The sequence below is a fragment of the Populus euphratica genome, unplaced genomic scaffold (assembly GCF_000495115.2).
Source record: "Populus euphratica unplaced genomic scaffold, PopEup_1.0 scaffold2959.1, whole genome shotgun sequence".
In the NCBI taxonomy this organism is placed as follows: domain Eukaryota; kingdom Viridiplantae; phylum Streptophyta; class Magnoliopsida; order Malpighiales; family Salicaceae; genus Populus; species Populus euphratica.
In genome coordinates this window covers 3,328-14,786 of record NW_011502822.1, presented here as the reverse complement: position 1 = coordinate 14,786, position 11,459 = coordinate 3,328, and the positions used below count along the sequence as shown (strand labels likewise).

At 30.8% G+C, this 11,459-nt stretch overlaps 1 protein-coding gene across 1 annotated transcript; it reads left to right on the top strand.

The window, feature by feature from the left end:
- Nucleotides 1-1,302: 1,302 nt before the first annotated feature.
- On the top strand, nt 1,303-5,593 carry LOC105119480 (calcium-dependent protein kinase 32-like). The gene is made up of 8 exons (XM_011017626.1): nt 1,303-2,426; nt 3,200-3,323; nt 3,480-3,623; nt 3,770-3,922; nt 4,071-4,186; nt 4,361-4,528; nt 4,649-4,879; nt 5,175-5,593. Exons 1-8 carry the CDS (start codon nt 1,920-1,922, stop codon nt 5,328-5,330), a joined length of 1,599 nt encoding a protein of 532 aa, XP_011015928.1. The 5' UTR covers nt 1,303-1,919; the 3' UTR covers nt 5,331-5,593.
- The last annotated feature ends 5,866 nt before the right edge of the window (nt 5,594-11,459 follow it).

Sequence of the window (11,459 nt, the reverse complement as noted above, 5' to 3'; positions counted from 1 at the left end):
TGGTGCACAAAGGCTCATGGGATTCATGATGAAAGAGGTGACCACAATGATTCTTCCAATGTTGTTGATGATGGTGGTGGTATTGATTCTTGAAGACGACCGTCAATTATATATATATATATATATACCATAACTCATTTTATAGCAAGCTTCAATTACTCGGACATACATATATTAAAAAAAAAACCTTACAAAAACCTAACCAACTAAAAACCTAGCAAAAGGGAGACAAGAAAAATTAAAAAGACCTAGCCACCCGAAGTTGTAGTTGCCGACAGGCTGCCTTTCATTTGGTATAATGGCCCACACCACTATATACATATTACACTTCCACAGTCCTCGTTGTTTTGGGGTGAATTTGTAGTGTTTTTGGATAAATTTTATTCATTTATTGAAGAAATTAATGATATTATAGGTAGAAATATAGTTATTATTTTTTATGAGTCATGAGTTTTATTTTTTAGATTTTTATTTTTTTATTTTTTTTTCAAGATGAGTTAAGGAAATAACTAATAAAATATTATTAATTACTCTTTCAAAATTGTAAAATTTTTATGTGGCCTTTTTAAGTGTTTTTTTATACAAGTTCTTTCATCCAAATGTTGATAATGAAAAGGACAAGAAAAGGGTGAATCTCCAACTTGTTTCTGATAGAGCTTTAGAAATTTGAGATTTTATTTTTGATAGTTTGATATATATATATATATATATATATTTGTTGTTAAAATAATTTTTGTTTGAAAATATATTGAAGTAATAATTTTTAATTTTTTTAAAATTATTTTGATATTAAATATTAAAATAATCTGAAAATACTAAAAAAATTAGTTTTTTTTTATAAAAATACCTTTAAAATATAATAACAAACAAGATTTTTAAAATACAAAAACAAACAAAGATTTTCAAAATCTTCATCTCATTATTGGAAATGAAAATAAACTATATAAACTTATAAAATCATTCCAAAGGTAATTAAAAAATATAATAATCTTATTATACAATAAAGTAATATTATCGAGCTAAATTATATTAATGGAAATTAAACACACTTGATGAGAAGTAATATTGTCAAACTACTTATAGTAATCGAAATCAAACATACTTTTTCAATCGAGTTTATTATAATTAATAAGTAAGGAAATATATTCACTTATCAAGTAGACCAAGGAATACTGGTCTTCCTACACCATCAAATAATAAAAAAAAAAAAATTGTCTGATAAAAGAAAAAAATTGAGTATATAAAAGCAAAAAAAAAAAAAAGGATGAGTTGAGCTTTGTTTTGGATATTTTGGGAAAACAACAGAGTAGCCTTCCATCTCTCTCGGGGACTTGTAGTGATATAAAATTGTCAAGAGAGATAAAGGAAAGAGATGGGAAGGGAAGTGTAGTTCTGCATAACATGGTAAAGAGGATTGACTTTTTTGTTCTTCTCTTTGAACCAATCCAATCCAATCCCGTGTTGTTTTGTTGAATGAATTCTTAGTTTGTATATAAAAAGATACAATAGTGGATGTTGCCTTGCAAATAAATTCCTCTTATCAACCGCATTACCTTCCCCTTCCATCCCGTGAATATTACACTTTTCGTTTCTTGTCTTCAAATCCTTATAAATTTTCTTTCTTGATCTATTTTTCCTTGAAAGGCAACAGCTTGTTTGGAAATCTAGATTTTCTTCATGAATCAAGCTTTATCCTTCGTTTTTGGGTTCAAATTCTGTTGAGAGATTTGATCATTTGTAGGTGAAGTTTGTATCTTCCAAGCTAATTTCAAATACCCTTTCCTGCTTTCGTCTAAAGATCAGATTTCGATTGATCTAATCATCGAATTCCGGTTTTTTCCCCCCTTGAAATTCAAGTACCCCACAAAGGGACAGAAGAAACATCCTGTTTACAACTTTTCTTTTTATTTTTTTGAATCATGGGTAATTGTTGTGTAACACCACCAGGAGTCCCTGATCATGAGAAAAAGAAGCACAAGAAGAAACAAAACCCATTTGCCTTAGATTTTGGGCACCATAATGGAGGCACGAATCACAAGCTGATTGTGTTAAGAGACCCAACAGGAAAAGAAATTGAGCAAAGATATGAACTTGGCAGAGAACTAGGCAGGGGTGAATTTGGAATCACATACTTGTGTACCGATAAGGAGACTGGTGAGAATTTTGCTTGCAAATCTATCTCTAAAAAGAAGTTAAGGACAGCTGTTGATATAGAGGATGTGAGGAGAGAAGTGGAGATCATGAAACATATGCCTCAGCATCCTAATCTTGTGACCTTGAAGGATACGTATGAGGATGATAGTGCAGTTCATTTGGTGATGGAGTTGTGTGAAGGAGGAGAGTTGTTTGATAGGATTGTGGCTAGAGGACACTACACTGAGAGGGCTGCTGCTGCTGTTACGAAGACCATTGTGGAGGTTGTTCAGGTAAGAAACACTCTTGTGGGTTTTTTTTTTGAAAAAAAATTCAGAGTCGAATCTATTCCATGTGTTGATTGTAAACGCTTGTACATGAATTTTGCTTTTGGATCTTGAAATGGTGCTTGGTGCTATTTGAGTGCTGAGGAAATATGGTTTTATACTTGGTGTATGGAAGCCTAGGACCCATAGGTTGTTGGTAAAAAGTTAATCTCCTGGGAGTGATTGGTGCATACTGTCTGGTAGAATTATGGGATAGTTTGTCTTGATGAGTAGATGTGGCAGATATTGATTCTGGTGATCTGAAAATTTTATTTTTTTACTGTGTGGATTCTCTCTGTTGATTTCCTCCGTTTGCCCTGGCTTGTTGTGCTTACTGCTGCTTACTTTGAGTAACCTCTAGGGTTCATCATCTTGATTCCTCCCCTGACACACTTGTCATTAGCTTCGTGAGTAACTGTGTAGCTAGTACCTAAATGTTTGATTTCCTCTTGGTTTTCTCAGTTTCCTCTTTTCTCAATTTGATTTCTCACCACTGTTTCGAAACTCTTTTGCTAACAATGAAGATTTGACTGTAAAATAATTCATTTGCATAAAAATGTTAACCTCTTGGTATTAACTTCTGTGCTGTCCAAAATCAATGGAAAGGCTTGTAGGGATTTCCTTCCTTCTTATCATACAGCATGTTATTCCTAAAACGACACTATTCCTCCCATCTTGCACACATTATATTCAATTAGCGGAATCCTAATGCTTCTGAGATATGTTTTGCCTTGTTGCAGATATGCCACGAACATGGGGTGATGCATAGGGATCTAAAACCCGAGAACTTTTTGTTCGGAAACAAGAAGGAGAATGCACCTTTGAAGGCAATTGATTTTGGATTGTCAGTGTTTTTCAAACCCGGTAATGTCTTATCGTTACCTATCACCTAGTGCAATTTGGTCTCTTTCTTCAGTTTCTTTTTTTTTTCCCCTTGCAAACGAACCCATTTCACTTTGCATTTCTGCTTTTTAGCTTTCATTCTTCTATGTTCATTAGCTGAGGGTTTACTTTCTCCAGGTGAAAGATTTACTGAGATAGTGGGAAGTCCATACTACATGGCTCCTGAAGTTCTAAAGAGGAATTATGGTCCAGAAGTGGATGTCTGGAGTGCTGGTGTAATACTTTATATCTTACTTTGTGGTGTTCCACCGTTCTGGGCAGGTTGGTATTTTGTTTTGGTTAAAGAAAATCCTACTTTATTCGTAATTACTGTTTTCATTGGGTGCTCAGGAACAATTCCTAGCTATACATGCATGATATGCCGGTATAGGTATTTTCCACTGATAAAAACTCTGCCTCCACTGCAGAAACTGAACAGGGAGTTGCACAAGCAATTATAAGGTCAGTTATTGACTTTAAGAGGGATCCCTGGCCCAAAGTTTCTGAACATGCCAAAGACCTTGTGAGAAAGATGCTTGATCCTGACCCAAAGCGCCGGCTTACAGCACAGCAAGTGCTAGGTAATGTTCATTACTAATTAATGGAATTGTTGTCTTATGCTTTTGGATCTTTTATTATTTGGTTAATTGGATGAGATTGCATGGGAAATTCCCAAAATGAAATTCTTGGAATCACAGGTCTTCTAAGTTGCTTGTTCTTGACATGCAGATCACCCTTGGCTGCAGAATGCAAAGAAGGCTCCTAATGTTTCTTTAGGTGAAACAGTAAGAACAAGGCTCAAGCAATTTTCTGTTATGAACAAACTCAAGAAAAGAGCTCTGAGGGTAATGTCTTAAGCATTTGCTGGGTAGAATAAGTAATCTAGTGAATTTTTTTTCCTTAACAGTTCAAGGAAGCTTGGTTTTGCCTCTTTAAATTGTTTGGATTTGGTATTTGTTTTAGTCCAAATTCTGTCTCTCTTACATTATCTTCCATTCTTTACAATGTCAAATTAACAGGTAATAGCTGAGCATCTGTCAGTGGAGGAAGTTGCTGGCATAAAGGAGGGATTCCAAGTGATGGATACTGGCAACAAGGGCAAGATTAACATTGACGAGCTAAGAGTTGGATTACAAAAACTTGGCCAACAGGTCCCTGAGACTGATCTTCAAATTTTAATGGAAGTGGTAAGTCATCAAAATTTAGGTGTTCTACTTTTTAACACATTGATCTTGAATGGGAAAAGGGAACCTCTACACCATCAACTGCCATTTTGTGCCATGAACTTAACAAGTTTTCTTGAACAGGGTGATGCAGATCGAGATGGCTATCTTGACTATGGAGAATTTATGGCTATTACTGTTCACCTGAGAAAGATGGGGAATGACGAACACCTTCGCAAAGCCTTTGAATTCTTTGATCAAAACCAAAGTGGGCACATAGAAATCGATGAGCTAAGAGATGCCTTGGCTGATGAAGTTGATGGAAGTAATGAAGACGTTATTAATGCTATAATTCATGATGTGGACACGGATAAGGTCAGTCTTATTTCTTTCAATTGTGTTTTTTTCCTTGATCTATAAACGGCATGCATGTTTTACATTTGATGGAAATGGAGTCCTCTGCATGCACCTGTTTATCATCGTTCTTCTATGAAAAAAGAAAACTTATATCATGCCTGCAAGCAAAAGATACAGTGTGTTACTTTCTTGAAACTTTCTAATGAAACCCGGAAATGTCTCTGTAAACTGGTAATGCTTCCCATAACCATCAATGCTTATTCCCCTTGCCATGCATGGAATCTAACCCGAGCCCCCTTCTGTGAACTTGCAGGATGGAAAAATAAGTTACGAGGAGTTTGCCGCAATGATGAAGGCCGGCACAGATTGGCGGAAAGCATCAAGGCAGTATTCACGAGAGCGGTTAAACAATCTGAGCCTGAAACTAATGAAGGATGGATCATTAAAATTGACCAGTGAGGGTAGATGACTCAACAAGAATTAAACTGTATAATCTGTGTTTTTCCCCCATATCTTATTTTATTATTTTAAAATCTTTATATCTAACTAGGACTTGTGCCCTAGTTGTGGTTTTTTGGTGTTGCAATGCTTTATTTGTTTGTTGTGTGAGTGATGACAAAAAAAGCGGTGGTGAGAGATCGAAGGAGCTGTGTTGTAGATAGTGTTAAACTGTTAATACCATTATCAAATTCATCATCTAGCAATTGTTGGGTGTAAATTTAACCATGTGAATCTTTATTTCCATGTTACAAAACGCTTCAAAGGGCATTTTCTTGCAAATTGCAAGTTTTAGTCACAGGAATCCATAGTTCATGTTGCCTAAACTCAATGGAGCAGGGAATACATTGCTAGGTGCAATGCACGTTAACCATTTTTGTTTTTTAAGTAGTATTTTATATTTATTAAAATACAAAATTATTATTCAATCAACTTGATTAAGAAAAAGCCTCTAGATGTTTTTTGTTTTTTTTTGCTTTAAGGGTAATTTAATTATTTTAATATACTTAAAAAAGTGAAAATTAAAAAGAAAAACCTTTGATGTTAGTTAAATAAATTTTATTTTAAGAATAATTTAGTTATTTTATGTGCTTTAAAAATATAAAAATATCAAATTATTCTAAATTAATTCGATAATGATTAATAAAACTTGTAAAAAAATTGTATTACCCTACGATAACGATTTTATTCGAGAAGGATAAAAGCATCGTGACTCTATTCCAATCCATGATACAACAAATTTGTGTGTATCATGAAACCCTCATTCTTTTAGTTTTTTTTTAATTTTAATTTTAATTTTAATATTTGCATGTAACAAGCATGCTGGTTTCCCACCCTTTTCTTTTATAAGAGAAAAATAAATTCCTGCCGACGCCCACTGTGTACGCTAAAGTGGTTGAACAAACAAAAGGCAGTAGCCGGCTAATAATGCCTACGAACTCTACATGCTATACCTACCGTGCCAATGCCCTGGCGAAGAGCAAGATAACATATGGCTATAATTATTAATTCTTCCAAAACTTGAAAATCTTAACAATTAAAAAAAAATATATAATAAAAATAATTATGCTTTAGAGAAACAATATATGTTCAAAATAACTTCATTCGAAAATATATATTTCTAATTTGTTTTGATATTAATGGCTAAGAAATGGTCCTGAAATCATAATTAGTATACAATTACGGCACCATCAGGTTTCCATTATTGATGAAAAAGAAATGGTGAGATGAAATATCAAGTATTTGTTATTTTTTAAATTTTATTTTTAATATTAATATATTAAATAAGTAAAATAAAAAAGAATTTTGAGATAAAAAGAATTAATTTTTTATAAATCATTGTTCAGCCGCCTTTAGAGGCTAGACATATCTCATAAATGTGACCCCGTGATATGCGATGGACATAAAGACGACATGACATTTCTTTAATTAGTCTATAAAAAAAAAAGATTATTTATTTTTAGAACAGATGATAAAGGAGGTTTTCTTTGTGTTTGTGACATGTTCCTGGGCCCTTCTTTTTGAGTGGCAAAATTAAGGCTTCTGGCCCAAATAGCCCATTTAAGGGTGAGGGAGAGAGCTGTGCTCCCTGAGAGAAGACCTCGCAATTCCAAGGCAGAATTTGTTTTTGAAGAAAATGCTTTGCTCAAGTTAAATTGGTTCATTTTCGACTGTGTCATGCAGTATCAGGACAGTCATGGAGCTAATGTCAACGCAAAGGTTTTTTAATCGTGTTCAGGGAAAAAATAGCAAATTACATTTATAATTATTATTTAAAAAAAAACAGTGTACGTGTAATAATTTACGCATAAAATAACTCAGATGAAACATCTTTTCTTTTCTTTTTTAATTTTAGACAAGAAATTGATGGCTAGGAAAATATAGGTCTCCGAACAATAATTAAATTTACAATTAAATCACCATCAATTTCAATTATTGAGTAGCTTAAAACTATGAATATTATTATAAGAAAAATGATAAATTGTGAGATAGTTTTTTATTGCACCCTTCCCGTGTGTCCTAATTAGCCTTTGTTTTTGGACTCGTTTGATGACGAAGAAAGACTTGGCCCATTTGAAATTACATTTCACACACTCTTTGGCCCATTTCAAATTGGGTCAGCAAATATCCATCAAACCCGGGGCAAAGGTGTTGAGCTAACCCATGTATGCCCATGAGAATCAGCTGATTCTCTCAATGGTATCAATTTCGTTTTTAGCTGGAACGATACATTTTGATTTTAGAGTCCGTTCTGGGTTTACTATATATATATATATATATAAAGATAAATTAACTTGAAATTGAACAATTTAAATTTTACATACAATTCAGTATTTAAACATAATTTTAAAATTTAAATATTCATATTTACTATCCGAGCACGCTATAAATTAATTTTTTTAACATAAAAGAATTTTTAGGCTTAGATAACATTTTTTTACTAGAAAATATATATTGAAGTTGAATCAATATCACATAATTGACTCCACTAGTTTAAAAATAATTTAGATAACCGATAAAAATATAGTTTAACTAAAATGAAGTTTAGGACAATATTTTTAAAAAAAATATTAAAATAACAATATATTGGATCTAGTCAGGTCAACTTGATTTAACCTTTTGAATCTGCAATGTAGATTGTGAGATTATAATAACCTTAAATAAAACAGATTTAAACAAATTATGACGCTTAATTTTTAATAAATTCATTATTAAATGATAAAATTAAAAAACATCAATCTAAATAAAGATACAATAAAAAGACTTAAGTTTAACCAAGTTAACTTGTAAAATTGAGAATCAAATCATAAAATTAAGATAACTTTATAAAAAATAAATTGAAACAAATGATAAAATATAATTCATAATTAACAAGATATTTAATGATGAAATTAAAAAAAAACAATTAAAATAAAAAATAAAAAAACTTGAGTCAATAAAGTTAACATGTCAAACCTGTGATATGGATTATGTGATTAAAATAATCATAAAAAAAACATAACAAATTAATGAAGTTCAGTCTTTAATAAACTAAATATAAAAAAAAAATTAAAAATATAAATTAAAAAAGAATACTATTCACGAGGGGTAAAACCAAAACATCTTAACTGAATTTTGACCGAGAAATATGAAATGGAATAAAATTCAGAGCATGATGAAACTTAATCTGATTATACCAGTTATTCCAAAATCTGATCAAAACAAAATATAGGTGTGTTTAACATGCCATTTACATTGGTGAATCTTTCAGGGAAAAGTAATATAGAAAATCACACAAATGAACAAAATAAAATTAGACCGGAATCATGAAAATCTCAATCATAAACTGCCATGTAGGTGTGTTTAATATGAATAGAATATGTGACATGTGATGAATATAAATAAATATGACCCGCATATTTGCTAGATTACTCTATAAATAAGAGTTTCTTATGCGTTTTTTATAATTTTGTAATTCCTACAATGATATATCTAATTTATTATGAGCCCGTTTGTCTATTTTCTCATATTGAGCTATTTGAGGAAATTAAGTTCATATGCAGGTTTGAGAAAAAAGGTTGAAATTCAAAACATAATTGCTTAAAATGTTGGAGTGGTGGGATTTTACATGAAAATGACTCCATGAAGATTCTCTAGTATTTTGTTTGTTGAATGTATAGCGTGAAAATCCTTATTTTTCAGTGGTGTTGTGTCCATCTCCTCTCAAAAGCTAGCTCGAGGGACGAGGCTCTCTCTTATACTTACAAACTCCTTCAGAAGCTCCTTCCCCAACTGTTACGGGACAACCTCAGCAACCTCTCCTTGGGCCTTCGATCGGAGCCGCGACAACTCATTTCTCAGCCTAACTGGAGGGTATAGACTCGGTGGTAAACCTAGCCAGCCTCCATTGTAGGGTTTCAACTTGGTGATAAAGATCTTCCTTAACAGATGGGAGGGTTTGAAAAGAAACCGAGAGAGAATTAACATATTGTACTGCTAAATTAATTTGATATTTTTTTAGTTAAAAACAATTTGAAAAACATTTGAAAATATAAATTGTAACACCAAAACAAGCACTCGCATGCCTAAGCCATATAAAACCCATATTTTCATATACAAGTGATTTTTTTTTTTTTAAGAAAATAGTGTATAATTCCTCGTTATTTTTAGACGTTAGAATATAATATATTTTTGGAAAAATAGAATAAAAACCCGCCTCATTTTCTTAACTGTGTTCCAATATTCTAGCATCTTACAAAGGAAAAATACCAAATTATATATATATATATATTAAAAAAAGCAATATACATATAATAATTTACACATAAATAACTCAGAGCAAACATTTTTTTTCTAATAATTTCTTTCGCCACAGGACATTGATGGCCAAGAAAATATAGGTCTCGGAACAATAATTTAAATTACAATTAAAACACCATCAATTTCAATTATTGAGATGTTTAAAACTATGAATATTATTATAAGAAAAATGATAAATTGTGAGACAAATCCTTAATTGAACCCACCCGTGTATCCTAATTAGCCTTGGTTTCTGGACTCAGATTTGATAACCAAGAAAGACTTGTTATATTTCATAGAACAAGATCGATGCTGTGCCTGAAAATTAAATTTCACCCTCACTTTGGTCCATCTGAAACTGGGTCAAGAAATACCCATCAAACCCAGGGCAAAGCTATTGAGCCAACCCATCAGAATCAGCCGCTTCTATGCCATTTGCATCGGTGAATCTTTCGAGGAAAAATTAGATGGGAATCATGAAAAATCTCATTCATAAACTGCATATTTGCTAAACTAGTCTGTAAATATAAGTTTCTTGTGTTTTTTTTTTAGTTTATAATTTTGAAATTCTTAGAATGATTCATCTAATAAGTCTGTTTTTTTTTTATTGAGATATTTGAGGAAATTAAGTCAATATGCATGTTTGAAAAAAATCTCAAATTCAAATATAATTGTTTAAAATTTAAAAGTGTTTAATTTTTTTAATTCAGGTATTTTCACATCCTTTTAAAAATAAAACTAATTCTATTCGGTGTTTTTGTAGATATTCTTCCCAATAAATATATTTTCTAGAATCAAACTTATATTTTATCCTTGCAGAAAGATTTTAAAATGTTTTATTTGTTAAATATCTGCATAATAGGAGAATGAATGAAAGACTTTCTTTATTTATCTTATAAATGATATGTTATTTATTGAGTTTGGATAATTTTTGTTTTACTTATTCATAGCAGTATAGATGGATTGTTAATTTTTATTTTTTTATCCTGATTTGTTAATGGTTTAACAACCCTGATTTTTCTTAATTGGACACGTTATGTTATGTAGGTAAATTCAAATCACTATAGAATAATAAGACCAAAAAAAAATTCATTTTTCTCCGCTTGCATGACTCAATTTATGACGTAGAATTTGCTTTAAATGTCTCCTCTTAATTTGTACTTGTCTTTAATTTTATTAATAATTTTTTTGTTGGTTTTGACTGAAATTTTTTTTAAAAAAAACTCCATATTTTGCTTTACATCTCTTTTTTTTTAATATTTATTTTATCACAATAAATAAATATATCATATCATGTTTGCTAGATTTTTCGGTTAGGGAAATCGGTAAGTATCAGTTTTCTTTTTTAACCGAATTCATGGCTTTTATGAAAATGGCTATTTAAAATGGACAGGGCAGAATAATACATAGATAGAGAGATAGAGAGAGGGTTATTGACAGCGTTCTCTTTTTAACTTGAATTAAAAAAATTTAAATATATATCAATAAATACATTTGTCTTACATAAATTCAAAATTTAACAATAAAATATTATGATGCTAATATAATTTTAAATTAAATTAAATAAATTTTATTTAATTTTATATTAACAATAATAAATATCAAAATTTATAAAAACTCACAAAAAAATATAATTTCTATTATAAGAGTTTATCCACAGTAACTTTCATTTAATTTACTATATAATAAAAATTTATATTTATAAACACTTAAAAAATATTTATTTTGTAATATAAAATAAATATTTTTTCTTTATTTATTTATTTATAAATTACCCCATCATTTTCATACTAATAAATATGGCACAACCATTCCCATGGAC